The sequence below is a fragment of the Carassius auratus genome, chromosome 32, assembly GCF_003368295.1.
Source record: "Carassius auratus strain Wakin chromosome 32, ASM336829v1, whole genome shotgun sequence".
Classification (NCBI taxonomy): Eukaryota; Metazoa; Chordata; class Actinopteri; order Cypriniformes; family Cyprinidae; genus Carassius; species Carassius auratus.
In genome coordinates this window covers 30,283,539-30,305,305 of record NC_039274.1, presented here as the reverse complement: position 1 = coordinate 30,305,305, position 21,767 = coordinate 30,283,539, and the positions used below count along the sequence as shown (strand labels likewise).

The window sequence follows — 21,767 nt, the reverse complement described above, 5'->3', positions numbered from 1 at the left end:
ATCCCAACTTCATGTGGACACAACATCTGTAACATATGTATTGAGGCATGCTGGGAGAGTGGACAGCTCTATATATGCTCTATCTGTAACAAAGCATTTGAAAGTAAACCAGAATTGAAAATAAATGTAGCATTTAAAAAGGTTGTGGACAGTTACAAGGTGCTTCAACACCAAACAAAACCATTTCATCAAATTGTATGTGATGTCTGCACAGCAAACAAGCTAAGGGCAGTCAAGTCTTGTTTGCAGTGTGTAACTTCTGACTGTGAGACTCATCTTGACAACCACAAAACTGCACCAAGGCTCATAAAGCACAAACTGGTTGACCCCGTGGAGAACCTGGAAGACTATATCTGTAAGAAACATAAGAAACCACTGGAGATGTTTTGCAGAGACCATCAGACCTGTCTGTGTCTGGTTTGCACTGAAACAGAACATAAGACTCATAACGCTGTTCCCATAAAGGAAGAGAGTGGACACAAGAGGGTAAGACAAGAGATATGAGAGATTAGAAGACATTTTAGCATATTTATTCAATTCTACTTAATGAACTGTTCAGACAAAATGAACTAAATTATCACCATGTCATTCTAAATTCTTATAAAATGTGAAACAATTAAATTATTTGTGAAACTATTTTCCATTCCACCAATGCCAATATGTCCATATGACTCACATTTTATAATTCTTTCTAAAGCAATTGAATAGCTTCTAAAATCACAATTTAAGTTACTTGCACAGGTAAAAAAAAAAAAAAATAAAAAAAAAACAGCTAATAATTTACATTTTGAATTATTCTTTACTATTCTTTTTTGTCTTGATATATTACTTTAAAATAAAGAACATTTTACTGTAGTATTGAAAACATCTGGAAATTTTATTGAAAACAAATTAATTAAATAAAGGATTTTTAAAGTAAAAGTTTGATGCATTTGCTTTAAAAAAAATCTTGCTCTCTGCCCTCAGATTCAACTGGAAAGGACACAGGCAGAAATAAAGGTGATGATCCAGGACAGATGTAATAGGATTAAGGAGATAAAAAACTTAGCGAAGTCCGGCAAGGTGTGTTTTTAGTGACAAATCAACAATTATTTTTTTAATACAGCTATTTACTGTATAGAGTTGGTGGAAAGAATGATTTGGAATCTGACATGAAGTGTCTATTATTCTTCTCAACGTAACCAGAGCACCACTGAGAAAAATAAAGCAAATAAAGTTGAGCTGTTCACTGATCTGATCCGCTCCATTGAGAGATGTCGGGATGAGCTGCTGGAGGTGATGGAGCAGAAGCAGAAAGCAGCAGAAACACAGGCTGAAGAGTTCATTAGAGAGCTGGAGCAGGAAATCAGTGAGCTCAAGAAAAGAGACACTGAGCTGGAGCAGCTCTCACACACTGATGATCACCTACATCTCCTACAGGTCAGTTTTTCTCTCTCTCTCTCTCTCTCTCTCTCTGTTCACATGACAGGACATCACTTTCTGAAACATTTCTTTGGTCTCCTGCATTGTTCCAGGTCTACTCATCTGTGTGCACCCCCCCAGAAGTCAAGACCTGGATGAACATCAACATTAACACTGGTCTACTCAACACAGAATTTCTGGATAAAGCTCTTACTTGCCTCCAGGAAAAAGTCAACAAGGATCTAAAAAAAATCCATGAGATCAGTAAGCAGTTTAGAAATGGATTTATATATAAACTGAATTATACTGAAGTATTTTCTAGGCAAAAAGGGCGAGTTTATTTAGAACATTTGATCCACAACAGTAATTTAAAGGGAAAGTTCTCCCAAAAATGAAAATTCTGTCATCATATACTCACACTCATGTTGCTCCAAACCTGTATTAATTTCAGTTAAACACAAAAGAAGATTTTTATTTTTTTTTTGGAAGAATGTTGGTAATCAAACAGTTGCTGGTAGCCACTGACTTCTATAGTAGTACTTTTTCCATACTATGGCTACCGGCAGCAACTCTTTGGCTTATTTACCCGGGAACTAAGGTTATATGCACAGTTTTTTGATTCTGGTCCGTCAGCAACATTTGTATAAGATGCAGCTGTCTTATAGTGTTTCTTGCTCAGTTCTCGATTTAGATTTAATAAGGCTTGTTTAATAAATTTTCACATTTACTTTCACAGCTCAACCTTCTTTTATTCGCGGATTCAACTTTGTTCCACCGACATCACAACCTTCAGCCAATGGGATATTTGAATTTGGCAGCACTAACACAGACTGTGTTTCCTCCCATCCTTCACTTGTACCTAAAAGTTCTTCGGCTATGGAGAAAAAAGATCAAACGGTTACTGTGAGAACACAGCAGGGCATCCCGACAGAGATTTTAGATGCTAAAACAAGCAATGTTCAGACAGAGGGCAAAATCTACTTTACTCTGGGTAAAACAGACTGCAGCACTCACTCAACGAAGAGAGCAGGAAAGATGAACAAACAAGTGAAGGTCTCACAATTCAGTGCGCGTTCTCCAGTAGCAGATCTGAGTACAATACAGAAACTTTATGCAGGTGTGATAAATATGACAAGTATTAACACACGCTTAAGAGCTACTTCTAATGCATTCATCAATTTACCTGTGTTTGCTTTGCAGTGATTGTGGTTTTGGATCCTAATACAGCTTACCCTAGACTCAAGCTGTCTAAAAACAGGAAACAAGTGAGTTATGGAGAATCCTGGGGAGATGTTCCCAATAACCCTGAGAGATTTGACTCCTCCGCTTGCGTCCTGGGAAATGATGGGTATTCCTGTGGAAGGTTTTACTTTGAGGTCCAAGTTAGTGATAAGACTGAATGGGATTTGGGTATGGCTCGAGGATCCATCCACAGAAAAGGGAAAATAACAGTGTGCCCAGAGAAAGGATTTTGGTGTATTTGGCTAAGAAATGGATGTGAATATGTGGCTAATGAATCTAGACCGGTTTCCATATCCCTAAAAGACAAGCCCCAGAAGGTGGGGGTGTTTGTGGATTATGAGGAGGGTCTGGTTTCCTTCTACAATGTGGGGACCAAAGCTCTTATATACTCCTTTACTGGCCACTCATTCACAGAGAAAATCTATCCATTTTTCAGCCCTTGCAACAAAAGAGGACATATTAACTCAAAGCCTCTGATTATCCATACTGTTGGTTAGTCTAATTAAAATACAATCTACATTCCTTTAAAGAAATCATTAATACAACGACAGATATTGCTCAGTTGACACATACCCCCTTAAGATTGAAGTTAGGACCTACAGTAGCACAAAAAAACAACAACATAATGAACCCAAAGGTGTTGTTGCATTAACTAGTTGAGTGTTTTTTTGTTGTCATGTGTTTGTTTACTATTTACGAACATGAAATATAAATTTCATACCTTGCTAGGTAAATGTAAAGTTCAAGAACAAGTGCTTTGTTGCATTTGGAACAATCAGAAACAAAGCTGTTCATTAGATTTAACAAATAAATTATTCATTGACAGATCTAATGTCGTGTCGTAGTGATGACGCACATTGTCGCGCGACTCTTTTACTGGCTGTTTTGGAGGAAGATCAATGTTTGCGACAAAAAAAATATGTGCAAACTGTAATGAAGCAGAGATCAGTTTGTTCCTCACTTTCTGTGCTGACGCTGAGATCGTTTACCAGCTTGAGTGAAAGAATAACGTGCCTAGCATTTTCGACTCCTACATTACATGTCACGCCCTGATGTCACATGTCGTTTCGGGACCTTTACGGGTTGTGTGTGAAAGCACGCACATATCCCGGGTAATCACTGGCAATGTGAAGGTGCAAAATCTAGTGACCCGGGAACAATTGCCGGAACAATTTACCCATATATTTGCCGGAATCTCAGTGTGAAAGGGGTTTAAAACAGACACATATTGCTATAGGAAATTAATTTTTTCATTAATTCATAAACAATTTTTTCTCAGACTTTCCTATCATGCATATCCTCAGGTCTTTGTGTACCTCCTTGTATATGGTCTTGTGTATTACTATTTTATGCATGCATATAGATCATGTAAACTCATCTATACCATGTATGGTCTCCATGTTTTCTTTTTCCGATGATCTAATTGAGAGTGTATATTATATGTTTATACCTGTGCTGTAACACATTAGTGTTCTAAGAATATTTAGTAGTCTTTGCATTAACATCCAATCCAGTTACATATGCAAATTAGCATGTTACATCATAATCTAATTGCATAGACATAAAATATTAATAATTATCTTGCTGATTGTACATTGCACATTGTATGAATTCATGTTTTTTTTTAAGATTATTATTTTTTCTTTATTTTTCCTTATTTATTTATTTGGAAAGTGAATAAAAGGTTTTATTGAACCAATTTGTGTGTTAGATAAAGTTCTCAATGCCAATCAACAGAACATTTCTAACAGTTCCAACTCATGTAGAAGCATCAATCTACTTGATTTTAAGTAGTAGTACTTTAAATAATTTTGCTAATTTATTATGATCAGTGCTTGCAGTTTTTTCATATTTTTCTTCTTCTGCGACAAAACCTTAACAGTTTCAGTTAACAGCTTGCAATGAAGTTACAGATAAACATATATAATTCTATATCATACAAGGAAAAAGCTTGCCATTTGAAGGTTTTAATGTCATAGACAGACAGACAGATATATATATATATATATATATATATATATATATATATATATATATATATATATATCTGTGTGTGTGTGTAGCAACGCAAGTCAGAACAGTCTGAAGGTCTGACTCGAGTTTGGTGGTTGTAGCTTGAAAGCTCTAGGATGAATTAGAGTCAGAAATGTTAGTCCCAAAATAAGACATTTAGAGTTTTTCTCACCAGACAGTGTTGACTCGTCTGGTTGTTGACTACATTTAATTCTGAGGAATAAAATGAAATATTTATCCGACTATGTGAAGTTAGATGTGCAGGGGCTCTCAGGATGTAATTTCTTGTGTGAGAACACGTGTTTACCTATCTTCCTCTGAGGAGGTTGAGGCAGTCAGGGGCTGCTGGGTGGAGCAGTCCCAACCGTGTTCCAGCCCCTCGTGCCGGGGGTGTCACTTTTGTACTCCGCAGACTCTGGAGTCAGAGTTGGTGCTCCCAGGCCGAGGAAAGCGGTTCTGCAGATAGTCGTTTTTGCTGGATAGCCTTCGTCATAACGTCCTGACACCTAAGGCCTAGGACTTTTTTGAGGGCCAGCTCCCTCCGGTAAAGAGCGGTGCACACCGCATTACATGGTGCCGTCTCTCCTCAGTGGCCTCAGGAGATCGTTCTGCCAACCCTACTGGTGTTCCAGGCCACAGAGGTCTACGGTGAGCGCTTCTCTCAGTTACTGCCCGGAATCGTAGCGGTGCTAAGAGGCTCGCTACCTCTATGGAGATCTCTAGAGCAGCTAGTACGGTCAACCCCTGCCGGTCCGCTGCTTCAGGGCACCGAGTTAGTGGCTCTAGGTGCACCAGACGACGTGGGTCTGAGGATCGTAGTTTTTAGGAGACTTCAGCTGCGAGAGTCCTGATGCTGTGGCTCAGAACCTCGGATGGCAGGCCCCTCTGGGAAAAAGCGGTGTACACCACATTACACAGTGCCCATCTCTCCTTAGTCCCCCGAGATCGTTCTGCCAACCCTGCCGGTGTTCCAGGGTGCAGCGGTCTCCGGCGAGTGCTTCTCTCAGTTACCACCCGGAAACGTAGCGATGCTAAGAGGCTTGCGACCTCCTGGGAGGTTTCCAGAGCAGCTAGTTCGGCCGTCTCCTGCCGGTGTGCTGCATCAGGGCACTGAGCTAACTCTTCTGATGACACCAGAGATCAGTCTTGAGAGGCTGATTCCCATAGTAGACTATTTGGCAGCGTGAATACTACTACCAAGTGTGTCTCAGTGGGTCCTGCACACTGTAGTGAGAGGCCACAGAATCCAGTTCTGGTGGGCCCCAAGCAGGCTCTGATAATGGAACAGAAATAGACTCTCTGAGGACAGAGGCCATCAAGGTGGTCCCTCCTCAGGTTGCAGAGTCCGGGTCCTACAGCCGATACTTCACTGTTCTGAGGAAGGATGAGGTGTTGTGTCCTTTTTTAGATCTGTCCTTTTTGAACCGCTCAGTCAGGGGACTGAAGTTCAGCACACTTGCACAGGCCAAGTCCAAGGACTGGTGTGTCATGATCTATCAAAAAGATGCACTTAGCTCCATCCTTCTTCATCAGAAGATCGTGAGGTTTGCTTTTGGGGGCAAAAGCCTACCAGTACGGGTCTTCCTTTGGCCTTGCACTCTCACCCCACACTTTCATGACTCAAGCACACTGACGATTGGTTGATATTAGCTCAATCAGAGCAGATGACGGTTTGGCATCGAGGTGTCGTTTCCTGATCACATGAAAGAGCTGGGGTTAAGACTTTACGCCAAGAAAAGTGTGCTTTCTTCAGTACAGAGAACCACTTATCTGGGCATGATGTAGGATTTGACCATGATGCAGGCACGTATGTCACCTGCTAGGATTGAGTCGATCCTCACTGCAGTCGCGAGAGTGAGAGAAGGCCGGTCACTCACTGTCAAGCAGTCTCAGAGATTGCTGGGTCTGATGGCAGTGGAAACCCACTTCACATGCTAAAGGTCATGCGGGGTGCCTACATGCCTTAGACAAATGGAGAAAACCTTGGTTTTTTGTCTCAGGGCCCGGTGCTGGGAGCTCCTTGTCGCCATGTAATGCTAGCAATGGACGCATCCCTCACCGGCTAGGGTGCGGTCATGAGTGGTCACCCTGCCATTATGCTTTATTTCAGTTTTTATTCCTAGAGATCAATTGGTAAAGCAAGGCAAAAAAACAAGAAACAAAAAAAGATAATAATGTAATAACTTAATAATTTAACTTTTTTACTTTTTATAAGTAAATGCTCTTGTCTTTGGTCAAAAAAAAATAAAAAAATAAAAAAATAAAATATATATATATATATATATATATATATCTTTTAAATTGAAATGAATCTATCGGTTTGATAAGATACAACTGTGACTGTGCAGTTCACATCACATGTGTAGTTGTACATACACGTGCACATTAATATTGCCTAATTTTTGTCAAACCGAATAAAAATAATTTCTGTATTTGCATTATTGTTGGAAGAAGGTGTAGACGTTAATAAAACACTATCTAATAGGTAGCAAATTTAAGTTATTGTTAACCAATCTATCCCTTTAGTCGAAAAACTGAAAAAAGCGCTCATGAATGACCATAAGTGGTTAAGGAAGTGTGATGGCGCTGCTCAGCTTTGACGTCATTGGCTGTGAATATCCCTGTCACCGCAGGACTGTCTGTGGTTGGACTATCTTTTAACCCATATTAAACAGCGCATCAAGTTAAAAAAATAATGTTTTGATGCTAAGTTATAAGTCAACAATGAAGTGTTTCTATGTTGAGAAAAATCACCTCTTTAGTGAGATCCTAACCCTAACCCAAAGAATAACTTCAATGAACTACAAAAACAGCGCCTAGTTTTCCCTTTCCATAGGTAGAACGACGGAGGCTTGTGGTAATGTAGTTTAAAACGTTTTATTAACGAAATGAAATGAATAATATATTTAATGTAAAACTGGAAACATAAATATGTTCACTGTGTAAACCTCTATGATATATTTGAGAGGCATGATGAAATTTAGTATTTTAGAGTGAGCAATATTTAAAATGCCTTTATGCCACCTTTCCATTTATTTCTGAAAACTGTGCCCAACATTATTTATTTTATCAACATAGTACAAGTAGTAATCCTGCTGATTTTCGCTTTGATAGGTTAATTATACTCTGATTTATAGCCTTTTGAAATGTACAGTTTTGGGATCTTCCGGGGGGTGCTACTGGGCCCCTGGGGGTAGAAGGGCAGTAAAACCTACATACATGTATTCTGCTCATCATGGACAACAAACTGAGCTGAGTCACATTTATATCTGACTATTTTCACAGATCAATCTTTTCTATTTTTACATCATTACTAGTATACCTTTTGATACGACATTGTGAGGCCATCTGATGAAACATGGACAAAATTATAAAGAAATGATTTAATAATAAAAATAATAGATTATTTATTTGATTTTTTAAGAAAACAGCAATAAATATAATGGATGAACCTGCAATAACTTGCCATTATCTATTCCCCACTGTTAAGCAGTAATCAAGGACAATGTATACAAATTGTGATACTTCACTATTACACAAGGACAAATTAATTCATATATATATATATATATATATATATATATATATAAATAACTAATTAGCAAAAATCAGTGTAAAAATGTCCTCCTCATCCCCGTATCTTACTCCTCAGGTGCTGGACATCAGTAATGTGCATGCTCTTGGTTTGAATACAGTACAAGATCCACGTTGATCATTCCTGTTACATTCTCAGTTATCCCTCAAGTGTTTGTAACAATCCCATGGCACAATCTTGTAATGCAAAATAATGAATCTCGTAACTCCCTGTATTTCACAAAAAATCGGCATTTACTAAATATAAACAATAATAACTTTCTGGTGTATTTTATTTCCCAGATGTCATTAATCTGATCAAAAATGTTTATCTCTTAAGTCAAAGAAATTATCCCGATAATTAATAATATGTAGTTTTTCCAAGTCTAAAATAAGCACATATGAGCCTACCTAGTAAAATGATGTGTTTACCAAGAATCTTCAGAACACAATATTCACCGTTTTCATTTTATTGAAGCATAGACTATAAAGATGATAAAGTAGCATCAAGACAAATAAGATTCAAGTAAAATAATTATTTATCATCAAAAATACATTAACCTCATATATTAATCAATTCACACAGATGAGGGATGAAATGTCACACAGTCCCATCCAGTCAACTGTGATACTGATCATGTAATACATATAAGACATTTGATACTGTTTCAGAAAATAATGATTCCTTATCATCACATCTAAACTGGTTTCATCTCCCCATCATGATCTTCTTCTCTCCTGTCTGAAAACAGTTTGTGGTTGATATCCAGTGTAGCCTTTTCTCAGCCAGAGGATCTCTCAGTCCTAACATCCCATTTTCAGACAGTTCCCAGACCTGGTCAAGTAAAACAAAAAACACAAACAATCCAGATGAAGTTGTTTAATGGACAGAGAGCTCAGCTTATGTTCTGTGTGATTTTAGCAGGGTGAGCAACTATGACCCTTATAGTACTGTACACTTACCATTCTTCAAGCTGTTTTAAGACCTTTTGAGAAGCTTTTTCTCTGAAGACAATTTACCACATCCTCTTCTTTCACTCCTTTCAAGAGCATCACTTGGTCAAAACCCCTCATTTGGCTGATGAGATCATCTGTACAAAGTAAAATTGTTAAAATACTGCAATAAACGATTTCATTCAGCAATAATTAAGAAAAAGTTAGAGATTCAAAAGGTCTTGCTCATGAGACTCCATTAGCATGTGTAGTTCTGGTTTTGTCTGGTCTGAGGAGAACTGGCCCCCCAACTGAGCCTGGTTTCTCCCAAGGTTTTTTTCTCCATTCTGTCACTGATGGAGTTTCGGTTCCTTGCCGCTGTCGCCTCTGGCTTCCTTAGTTGGGGTCACTTCATCTACAGCGATATCATTGACTTGATTGCAAATAAATGCTCAGACACTATTTAACTGAACAGAGATGACATCACTGAATTCAATGATGAACTGCCTTTAACTATCATTTTGCATTATTGACACACTGTTTTCATAATGAATGTTGATCAGTTGCTTTGAAGCAATGTATTTTGTTTAAAGCACTATATAAATAAAGGTGACTTGACTAGACTTCTCTTGCTTTAGCTGTGCTCTTCCACACTAGGCAGAGATTTGAAAGTCTGGCAGCGTGGGCTTTCTTGTTCCCCAAACGCTGACTCATAAACACACTGCCCTTTCAATCACAGACTTCAGCTCCTCTTAAAGGTACAGGATACTTTTGGTATGTATGCAACTATGACTCACAAGTTTTTGGAAAGTTCACTTCTACTGCTGTTCATGCCTCTGGCAAAACAGTAAGGAAGATTTAAGTACAAATGGCATTGCACAACACAGTATCGTTTTATAAGAATCAAACCTAAAATAATGAAATAAAATAAACTTAAACTTTAAACCCACCTCATAATTTACACCTTCTACTTTATGACCTTATTAAGAATGCGTGGTTCTAATTGAAACAATTGAATTTGAGTATATTAACCTACCTCATTGTGAAGTTGTTATTTCTAAAAAGATCATAGATACATTGATATACTCTGTCGTCAAGTAAATTGGCATTCTTTTTTTCCAAGTTTTACTGAAAGAAAACTAGTACTGATGATTTTGCCAGCAGATTATTACATCAGTATATGGATTAGGCTGACCCTGGTAAGTACCTGAAGCAATATTTCTTGATGAAAAATAAGGATGCACTGGCAGTTGCTAAGGGGAGTAAAAAACAATATATACTAAATGGATTCAGTGGTTCACTTCAATCCTCTATCTCTGTCACATGAAGTAAAAAATCACCTTAAAATATTTTTGTTTTGCCATGATCTCATTGTATGAGCAAATTTTGTTTCTAGATTTACATTGATTTCCACATTGGAGAGTGAACAAAGAGGACAATTTCAATAACTGAAAATGGGCACACACATTTAAAGAAATGAAACTTAACTGGAGTTGGGCAATTTAACGTAAATCATGTGAAAACGAGTTACTACTGTGCAATAACTCCTCCTACTTAAATTGTGTCTGTCATAAATGGCAACAAGGTTTGAATGTCTTCTTATTTAAACTTCATTTTTTTTTACATTTTATTTGAATAGTCTGTTTGTTTGAATGCACTTGTTGTGAATACAGCATAATAATTAAGCAAAACACCAAACATAAAAGATTTTATAGACATTATTTGTACATAATCAGTCAAATGTGGTTATACTGTCCAGGGGGGAGGGGAGGGGGGAGGGTGTGTTTACAACAAATTTAAACTGCAACATATTTCACCTCATCATAAAACCTGTTCCTAAACAAATAAATGAGGAGTTCAGATCTGCGGTACTCTATTTTTCTCCTGAGCCAGAGACAACATTAAGAGGTGAGATAGCATACATCTAATCTTAAAGCAATATATTTTAAATCAGTTAACGTAAGAACATTACATGAATATAAAATTAGATTTTATAAGTATAAACAAATGATTTGACGTTTCACATGTAAATATGATCTATTATCTCTCTAGGATTCTCCATAACTTACTTGTTTCTCGTCTTTAGACAGGTTGAGTCTAGGGCAAGCTGTATTAGGATCCAACTATGACTTTCTAAAAGAGTAGTTAAAGGTTTACTATGACATTTGGGTTTGTAGCCAATGTATTATGTTTACAGAGGATTTAGAACACACCATTACAATAAAGTGAAACTGAAACTACATTACCTTAAATCCTTACATTTACTGAACATTAAGTTCTTCAATCTTTGGTTGTGAAAAACAAAGATAATCAGTTCTGCTCTGTTTTCTCCTGAAAGTCTGAGGCAACACTAATAGACAAGATTTTTCAGGTGAATTATTTTTTTTAATTTGACAAAGTAAGCACTGCTGTAGAGCACTACGGTTTTTTAATTACTTTTTTGTTATCTGTTGGTATACAAATTGTACTGAAACCCATTTAAAAGTGATTCTAGAAAGTATGGTGTAATGCAGTACAGTGTTTAATTAAATTAGGATTAAATGCATATCCTACATAAATCAAGACACGTAGTCAAAGTCTGGATAAAATATGATAAAAGTGCAACTGAAATGAATTGCTTTGTCTGGGAAAAAAAATAACATATTTTTAAAAGAATCCTGAACAATAACAGATAAGAGAAAGTATTTTACAAAAAAAAGGATACACTTTTAAAAGTAATACAGATGTGACTTGTAAATCAATTTACATTGAACAGCCTCATGTTGTTACTATTGTTTCACTTATAGCCTTGACTTCCTTTAGATGTTGACAAGCCACTTCAGTGCCATATCACAAGGTATGCACTGACCCAGTCACTACTTCATGCAGACGCAGGTACGGTAGTGACTGAAATGTTCTTCTTTTTTTTTTAAAGAAGAATTTGAATCTACAGTACAACGGAAAATAAGGACAGCTTGATTAGAGGTGGCTGATCACATGAAGATGCAAGAGAGCCAAAACAATAATGTTCTATGTGATGCCTGCCATGGAAATGAAAAACTCACTGCAGTAAAATCATGCTTGCAATGTGTAACATCTTTCTGTGAGACTCACTTGGAAAATCACAAAACAGCAGCAAGGCTCATGAAGCACAAACTGATTGACCCCGTGGAAAACTTGGAAGATTATATCTGTGAGAAACATGAAAAACCACTGGAGTTTTTCTGCCGAGATGACCGGTTATTTCTCTGTCTGATCTGCTTTGAAATAGGACACAACACTCACAATATTGTTCTTATAGAACAAGAAAGTGGAGGTCAGAGGGTGAGAAACATATAAAACACTAATATCTTGAGATATTTAAGCATAGAAAATTTGTGTAAATAAACCAAATTTTGAGATATCTACAAAATTATAAATAAAGTGTCTGTCTGCTTTTTGTCTTCAGACTCAGCTGGTACAGACACAAGCAGAGGTCGAAATGATGATCCAGGATCGAATAAAGAAGACTGAAGAGATAAAAAGCTCAGTAAAAACCAACAAGGTGCACTTTCAGTCATTCAAAACCATAAAAACTATGGACATACAATGCAATCAAAATTATTCAACTCCCCTGACCGGCAAGAACATTTTCTGTACAACAACAAATTCGAAATTTTACCTCTGATCCAGAGGCCCCCAAATTATGATAATTACACATGAATGCAGCTTGAGATCCAGTGAGAAGCAGACAGAGAAGGGATTTTGGGAGCTCAAGCAACTGCCCTTTTATTTCCTGCATTAAAGTACAGTATATGAACATGCTGTAGAGCACGAGGGAAGTTAATTCTATACTGGTGTGTTATCTGTGAAGCAGTTCTCTCTGAACACATGCAGACATCCGACATGCGTACAGAAAACTGCTTTAGCTTCTTAACCTCTTTCACACTTCAAATGGACAAAAAACAAAAATAAAACACATAAAATTACGCAAAATGCCTGTTTTTAGCGAGTGACATTGTAAACAGTTTTAAATGGGTTAGAAAGTCCTAAATGACCATAAAGAGTTGGGAGGAAATCAGTTGTGTCTTGTGTGTAAGGTTTTAAAGAGACAGAGCTGCTTTTAAAATGAACTTGCTGCAGACTGTCATTGATATAAATCAGAATGAGCCAATGAAAGATAAATCACTCAATGCTTTTCTATGATTAACTTTTGTTGCTTGAATAAGGGTAAGTTTATATTCAATTTATAGTTTATGTGATTTGTTTTGTTTTAAGATCACATAAAAGATGTTAGAAGCCTATTAAATGTTTAAAGAAATAATAGCTTTCTGTTATAATGTAATACTGAATGGTTATAACTAATGGCTTAAATTAAGGGGGAAAGGCATTTAATAGAGACGTCAGTAGCAGTATTGGTATCAATAATGCTGGTCTTCATTACTCACCTTGAGGAGCTGGTAGAGATAATGCTATAGAATTCTTCATATAAATCTTAAAGCTAACGCTTTTCCTAATCTAACCAGAACAACAGTGTCAAAATTCTCACTGCTCTGATCCACTGCATTGAGAAATGTCAGGCAGAGCTGCTGGATGTGATGGAACAGAAGCAGAAAACTGCAGAGAAGCAGGCTAAAGAGCTCATCAAAGAGCTGGAGCAGGAAATCACGGAACTAAAGAGGAGACATGCTGAGCTTGAGATGCTCTCACACACTAAAGATCACCTGCACTTCCTACAGGTCAGTGTTCCTTGCTCAGTAATAGCTATAAAAGGTATTTATTCAGACTAAACCACATATTTAGGGATCTCTTTCTCTTGCAATACTGCAGACTTGCTCATCTGTAAGCGGCCCCCCACAAGTCAAGTCCTGGACCAGCAACATTATTGATATGAACATAGATCTAAACACAGAAATCTTGGACAAAGCTCTCCAGAGTCTTCAGGAAAAAATAAAAATGGAATTGAAGAATTTCTTTGAAATCAGTAAGTATTAAGAACTAATTAAGGAATTTAGGACTATAAGGAATGTATGAGCAGGGTCGTAGCTGGGGTTTGCGGGGCCCTGGTGAAGGTTGTACCAGTGGGCCCTGTTTGAAATTGTTTAATTTGTATGTTCGTTCATTTTTATTTATTTGTGCTGTTTAAACAATGCTTAAGTTTTTTTCAAGTTTGGTCAAGTAGGTGTCAAGGTACAGAAACTAAATAATTAAATGTAAAATAGCACTGGATAGTCTTCAATGTAAAATGAAATATACAATCAAACCAAAATGTATTCAGACCCCTTGAACATTTCTCACATTATTACAGTTTATTTGCTATTGCTTCTAAAATGGTTATAAAATATGACAAGAACTTAGAGTTAAACTGTCAGATCAGATTCATCTTGATAATGTCATAACTTTGATAGAAATGTATGTAATGGATTGCAATCAACCAAAACTACAGACAACTGTTTTTATGACAATATATATATATATATATATATATATATATATATATATATTTAAAATAAACATTTTTATCAATTTCTCTAGTAGTTCACTGTATGAAGATTCTTTGGGTATAATATGTCACAGTTCGCTTAATTTTGCTATAGTCTAATCACTTACATAAATGTATCATAGTGTCCTGTACCTACTAGTAAAATCTATAGCCATATATAAAAAATTGTATCTGGTGTCTGAATAATTTTTGGTTTGACTGCGCATAAAATCTTGTTAAAACTACAAAGTAATTCAGTCAAGAGCAGTGAGTGATTTTCTTTCATATTCTTGGATGAACATTACAGCAGCTAGTAGCTAAATGAGGTGCGGTCACTTTAAGAGATGATGAACGCATCCAAAATAATTCTTTTTCCGCAGCTGTTTACTTTCACTTAAGAAATAACTGACAGTTTTTTTGAGCATACTTTCCAAGGCTGGAATATTTTGCGGCTCGCTCTCTCATGCGCACCGAACACAGCGTGCGAGAAACCAGCTACTCTGTTCAGCTTTTCCGTGTCTTGTGTCTTGGTTTGGATGCTTTAATGTTTGAATCGACAAGCGGTAATGCTTAAAAACACGTGAACAAGATAAGCTTTCGTGACGACGCGCAGCAGTGGCCCGTCAACTGTCCTGAGTGTGTTTTTAGGCTGGCCGAGGCCAGGCGATTGAGATCGTTGGACCCTTCAACCCCCCAGGGGTTTTCCCATGATAACGCTGATCAGTACATTTGTTGGTTGTATCTTATAAGGTGTTGTTGAAAGTAAAAATAATGTCCTCATTTTTTTACTTTCTTTTCATCCCTTTCAGTATAAAAGCTAAAAGCTCAAAGGCTCTTGTCAGTGTAATCATAATCACCTTCAATAACACGTAGATTCTCAATACAAAATAAGATTATTAAATACCAATATTATTAATATAAATATACCATTTATTGAACAATTATATGTCATAACAATAGCCATTATAAAAGTTGCTAAGAAATTCTGTCAGAAGTACAAAGCAGGTACAAAGGACAAAGCGAACTACAAATACTTATTTGTAAAAGTATAGTTGGGTGGTCCTCATAATGTTGGCTGTGAAATGCTTAAAGTGAAGTGCTACACACTATGATATATACTTGCACTAGGACAAAATGTTTTTGAATAACTTTTTCTTTTCATAGCCCATTGTCCACACAGACCTTCAATTGTTCAAGAGACTTCTGGATCAGATTCTGGGAGTACAGATTCTGTTCCCTCTCATCCTTTACTGGTGTTTGAAAGTTCTTCAGTGATGGAGAAAAGAGATGTATCTGCTATCCTGAGCAAACAGCAGGACACTCTGACAGAAGTTTTAAAACCTACAACAAGCAGTGTTCAGACAGAGGACAAAATCTACTTTAACGACAAGAGCAGCACTCCCTCACCCAAAAGCGTGGAAAAGATTAATAAAAAGGTTTTTGTCACTGGTAAGACAGGACTGAGGATGGTTTTTTGCTTTAAAGTCTTTTAGTTTTTAGTATGTTTTGTTTTTGTCTTTCTGTGCTATTTATCTATAACTTTAACATCAATTAAAGTAATTGAAGTTTAATGTCAAGTACAAAGAGAGCTACTGTTAAATTTAAAACAATTTTTAAAAAGAAACATTTTGTTTTAGTGCAGCAAACAAGTTCGAAAAAGTACTGAACAACTGAACAAACCCCATGTTACAACCTTTCCATTTTCTCCTACACTATGTGTGTGTGTCTTTTGCTGGGAAGCGGCTTAGTTATTGATTAAGGTTACTAGCAGTGTATACTAACATTCAGTATTTCTCCATCAGCAGATCTGAGTACAATACAGAAACTTTATGCAGGTAACCTTCAAATGATTATGATAAACTCAAGCTGAGATTCCTTTTAGATTGAGTCTTTAAATTGGCTGCTTGTATTTCATCACTGTAAATGTGTTTCTTTGGCAGTGAATGTGATTTTGGATCCTAATACAGCTTACCCTAAACTCAACCTGTCTAAAGACGGGAAACAAGTGAAGCATGGTGGATCCTGGAGAGATGTTCCCAATAACCCTGAGAGATTTAACTCCTCTGCCTGTGTGCTGGGAAAGGATGGCTTTTCCTGTGGGAAATTTTATTATGAGGTTGAAGTTGGTGAAAAAACAGAATGGGACTTAGGTGTGGCTAGAGAGTCCATTAAGAGAAAGGGGAAAATAACAGTGTGCCCAAATAAAGGATTTTGGTGTATTTGGTTAAGAAATGGATGTGAATATGTGGCCAATGAATCACATCCTGTTTCTATTTCCCTAAAAGACAAGCCCCAGAAGGTGGGGGTGTTTGTGGATTATGAGGAGGGTCTGGTCTCATTCTACAATGTGGGGACCAAAGCTCTTATATACTCCTTTACTGGCCAGTCATTCACAGAGAAAATCTATCCATTTTTCAGCCCTTGCAACAAAAGAAGAGATGAGAACACAATGCCTCTGATCATATCTACTAGTTTGTGCAATTATTAAACAATCAATGTTCCTTTTTAAAAAAAGTTAATGCAAGAAATAAATGCCAGGGTTTACACGTTGCCCAAGACTGAACCTCTAACATTTCTCAGAGGTTCAATTGCTTAGCTAGATAACTTTTTATGAAATATTGCGCTATTCTAATTCTATTCTATTCTAAGGCAATTGATGTGGTAGTTTTGTGCTTCTTCTGCTTGAATTATTTTCATCTTTGGGAAAAAAGCATGAATAAATATAAAGGTGGTGGATTTGGTTCTGTTGACTACCGCAGGGCTTCCCAAACTGGGATTCACGGGGAAATTCCAGGGGGTTTGTGAGTTAATGAAAAGCTATTAATTAAATAAATTGTCATTAAATCATAACATTTAAATAAATTAATAAATAATGTAAAAACTATTTATAAATAACTGTGTTTGAGTACTTTTTGAATAGTTCGAGCACATTTAGGTTCCGTGATAAAATTGATAAATGTGATCATTTTGATCACTTTAATTGTGATATTAAATTTTCATGCTGTGTCATCTTTAATAACAAAAACGATGTAAAATAATTATCTTAAAAACTTTAAAACAGATAAAAAAAAATCGAAATATTTTTGAATTAAACATGCAAATTTGTCATTAAATTATTGAGATATTTACTTTTAAAAAAAAAAAAATGGGGGTGGCTACTGGTTCTCAATCTTGATTCTGGTGACCCTGTAGCTCTTTTGTAGAGTTGATTTGAATCGTGTGTTAATAAAAAAAAAAACATACAGAATATGCAATTGTGGTTAAAAGTAACTAGGAAAAAAAAAGAATTAGTATATATATATATATCGATTTTTTTTATTATTTTTTTTTTTCGAAAATTCACTTGTATTAACTTCCTTTAAAATCGTATTTCACAATCAGGCCACTAGATGGAGCACTAGTACTGTGTAAACTCTGATCATTGCAATTGTTTAAAAAAAAATGTGCCGTTATTAAATAAATAATAATAATAAATTAGAAATCAAATCAGCGTACAAAGGACCTTTCCTATAATTCTGAGAACGTCGGAGCACCCATTCCTATAAAAAAGTAGCTAGTCATGATAAGGTGCAAGAAATAACATGATTTTTTTATATAGTCACATATGATGGAGTTGTCTCTAGTTGACTCCAGCAGTGGATTTAGTCATATTTGAATACATAAAAAGTAATTAACTGTAGATAACAGCAGCTCTTGACTTCCACAAATACAGTAACATTCTTAATTCCTCATAACAGCCCTGTTTCATTCCTCTCAACACCTCGTACGACTACAGAATGTAAGAACACCCCATCACACCCCACCCTCTTCTTTTTCTGTTCTTCCCTCCCTCCCTGTTCCCCAGCTCTTTTTCCTTCCCTTTTCCTGAGCTGAATGAATGGAAGGTCCCCCACAGCACAATGGAAGCTGGTCTCTATAGGAATGACAGAAATGTCTGGAGTCAGCAGGAGACGCCCCCCATGACATCACAGACGCGTCATTCCTCCTGACTCTACTCCACTTCTCTCCCCCATCACTCAGTTTTTCCTGAGTAAAGCAGTACATTTGAGGACTGAGACAAAGGTGTTTCATTACATTTGTTTGTAATAGTTTTTTTTCCCTTTGGGGCAATGCATGTGCTTAGTAAGGAAGTGTGTATGTGTGTCACATTCAAACGATGTATATTTAAACTAGAGCCCGACCGATATATCGGCCGGCCGATATTATCGGCCGATATGAGCTAATTGCATTTAAATCGGCATCGGCGTTTATAACGGCCGATGAAACATGAGAAACAGTCTCATATTCTTCACTCATGTTATGAGTGTTGCATAGTTTGCCCACCAGAGGGCGGTCTGCAGCTCCAGAGTTGCAACAGCGCCAGAAATCCACAAAGAAGAAAGCGATCAGCCAAGCCACCCAGGTGAGTCTGTCGTTCGTCATGTGAAATGATTGTAGATTTAGTTCATACACTGTATATAAAAACGGTGTGGTAGTTCTAGTTAACGGTCCTATCATTATCACTTCTAAATATTCTGTAACATCACTTACAGCAGCTAATGCATTGCTATATTAGATTAGCCACAAAGCTAATACCATGTTTATCAGTGGAAGAGCGCGAACGTTAATAAGAGGTCGAACTATAAAGTTAGCGTTTAGTGCTTATTCTATTGCGGTGTGTTTCCCACATAATGACCGCGTAATGGGCCTTTCACACAGGACGCGGTATGCACAGCGCTTGGCCGCTGGGTTTAGCGTTGCCCTTCAGATATAACGCGATTTGCGCTGCGTTGCGCTATGGCGTAGGCGGAGTTTTAAAAACTTTTAGCGGGAGCTCTTTCATAGTCTGTTGTTCCTCTTTTCGGTCAGCAGCAAACATGTATCTGTCCCGTTGTAAGAAGCGAGCGATAGCGCTAGTCCTGCTGATGAGAATTAAGAGAGAAGCAAGGAAGAAGAGGCTACCCTCAGGCCCAGGGAACAATTTGGTGAATTCAGGCTGGTTACGTTACTCTAACGCTAATATAGCTTCCTTTTTAGCAGGCCCCTTAAATGCTTGCTATTAACTTGTTTGAAGGTGGTTCTTCTCAAAATTGACAGCGGTGTGTTCATGGCACTAACGTTAACCATTTTGATTCAGACTGCACAAAGAGAAGAGGAGAAGATATACGGGTCCGTTGTGAATGTGTCTGTGAGAGCAAATATAGTGTAGTTACAGTAACTACAGTAGGTGCGTAAGAAATGATTAAATCAGAGGGGACATGTAAATAAATGTGAGCTGAACAAGCGCTTTTTTCTTTTCTTTTTTTTTCTTACATATTGTTTCAAAGCAGCTTTACAGACATAACAGGAAAATGTTGAAATAATATTGTTAAATATAAGGAGGTTAATACCTATTGCTTGACAAATAAAAAAAATATATATATATTTCTCATTTTTGCCTATGTAGGAGATCCCTGTTTATTATTATTATAATTCTAATGATGACATGAGTAATGATACATGGTGATATTATTAATACACATGCTTATTCTTTCTATGTCTCTCTTTCTGCCCTACAGATGGCTGAAAAAGGTGAATGATGTAGCAGCAAAAGTGTGGGACTACTTCTGCAAATACTTTAACTTTAGTATTATAATTTATTTACAGTACACACACAGACTGTTAAAATCAGCTTCAACTGGAAGAAAGTAAAAGTGTTAAATGTTTAAAATCAGACTGTTTTTTGATCGTTAAAAAATATATACTTTTGATGTGCAATTGTTTAGTGATTGAGACCGTAATCTAAGGCTTTTTTTTACATAAATCCCTTCTGGAAAATGGTTTATACAGCCCACATACATAGAACAGGCAGATATTTTGCCATTGAATGTTATGTAAGTGCAGCTTATAGGAAATGGGTCTAATATCCAGTTTATTTTCAAAATCAAAATATCGGCTTATAAATCGGCTCTTTTCAAGTTAATATCGGCATCGGCCCCCAAAAATCCATATCGGTCGGGCTCTAATTTAAACAGTCTCCTCTCCGAACAGGGAATGGTTTGAAGTCAAATAAACAATATACTGACCATGTTTCCACACAGTTTTTCTCGATGCGACACTATCCCGGGGCAGAGGTTCAATTCTATTCTTTTGACAGAGCAGCATGTGTCAAAGAAAAGATGTCTGGTGTGGTTGTAATTTGGAGTACTGTCCATAAATGGAAAAGCACGGCAACAATCTGCACTGTTTGATTCATGTGATATTGGATTTCTCTCTTAGCTTTGTTCAGATTCTTTTTTTCAGAGTCTTTTTCTCTGTTTCCCCCACTCTGCCTCTCTTTCTGTCTCACTCTCTCTATTCCTTCTTCCCTCATTCTTTCTGGCAGGCATTCAATTTCACACATGGGGGAGCAGAATGAGGGGGAGGTCAGGGCTGTGTCAACAGAGGCTAGCATTTTTTATTATTATTATTTATTTATTTAATTTTTTATTTCATGCTGATACAGGGAGAATGAAGGGAGAAAGAGAGACCTAAGTGTCCCTTTTCTTCCCTCCTTCACACATACACCTGTCTGTTCTCTCACACACTAGCAGTCACTGATTGCTTCCCTCAGCTCTTCTCACTGGAGTTGTCTTGTCTATCCGAGCCACAAGAGTTAATCGTGAAAATGACCTTTCATTTATAACTCTCCAACTGCTCAGGGATGAATTCTATGGAAAAATTGGCATGCAAGTTAACAGCTTGTACGTTTATTGGATTTTACACAAGAATTAATACTATTAAAACTAACAAGAAATTGGCACAGATGCTTTACAGTATGTTTCAGTGGATGCAAAATAAATTCAATGCTTCTGCATTCACTCACAAAACCTTTTTCTCACAAAAGTATTGAAATATGTATTGCTTTACTATTTCTAAATGTTTCCATCACAAAGTTTTGTTGTTGTTTGTTTAGTTTTTTTTAGCAAATTCAGACTTTTTTCAGGGGAACACAATGTTTTTGAGCAACCGGTCTGCCTGATTCCCAAATTAATGACTATTATTATGAGCCAGTTGTTTTTAGTGAATCATTAATTATTATTTTTTTTTACTGAATCTGAATTCAATGTGATACTGTGGTTTTTTGTTGTTGTTGTTTTATTGTTTTATTGTTAGTGTTTTTGGACTGTGTGTGTCCTTAGTAAAGTTTAATGATGAATCAAAAGCA

General features: G+C 36.8%; 2 protein-coding genes across 3 annotated transcripts; both read left to right on the top strand.

Annotated features, from left to right (window-relative positions):
- Positions 1 to 298: 298 nt before the first annotated feature.
- Positions 299 to 4,250, top strand: LOC113052537 (E3 ubiquitin-protein ligase TRIM39-like). Its single transcript, XM_026216948.1, has 5 exons — positions 299 to 486; positions 1,186 to 1,419; positions 1,515 to 1,665; positions 2,138 to 2,518; positions 2,602 to 4,250. The coding sequence occupies exons 1-5, from the start codon at positions 382 to 384 to the stop codon at positions 3,138 to 3,140; spliced, it is 1,410 nt and encodes a 469-aa protein (XP_026072733.1). The 5' UTR covers positions 299 to 381; the 3' UTR covers positions 3,141 to 4,250.
- A 6,737-nt stretch (positions 4,251 to 10,987) lies between these two features.
- On the top strand, positions 10,988 to 17,390 carry LOC113052536 (E3 ubiquitin-protein ligase TRIM39). 2 transcript variants are annotated; one of them, XM_026216947.1, is made up of 9 exons: positions 11,002 to 11,070; positions 11,949 to 11,998; positions 12,077 to 12,465; positions 12,590 to 12,685; positions 13,647 to 13,859; positions 13,951 to 14,104; positions 15,767 to 16,051; positions 16,405 to 16,437; positions 16,543 to 17,390. In XM_026216947.1, the coding sequence occupies exons 3-9, from the start codon at positions 12,139 to 12,141 to the stop codon at positions 17,088 to 17,090; spliced, it is 1,656 nt and encodes a 551-aa protein (XP_026072732.1). In that variant the 5' UTR covers positions 11,002 to 11,070; positions 11,949 to 11,998; positions 12,077 to 12,138; the 3' UTR covers positions 17,091 to 17,390. The 2 variants fall into 2 exon arrangements, with proteins under 2 accessions (XP_026072730.1, XP_026072732.1); XM_026216945.1 differs by lacking the exon at positions 11,949 to 11,998 and having other exon boundaries at positions 10,988 to 11,070.
- The last annotated feature ends 4,377 nt before the right edge of the window (positions 17,391 to 21,767 follow it).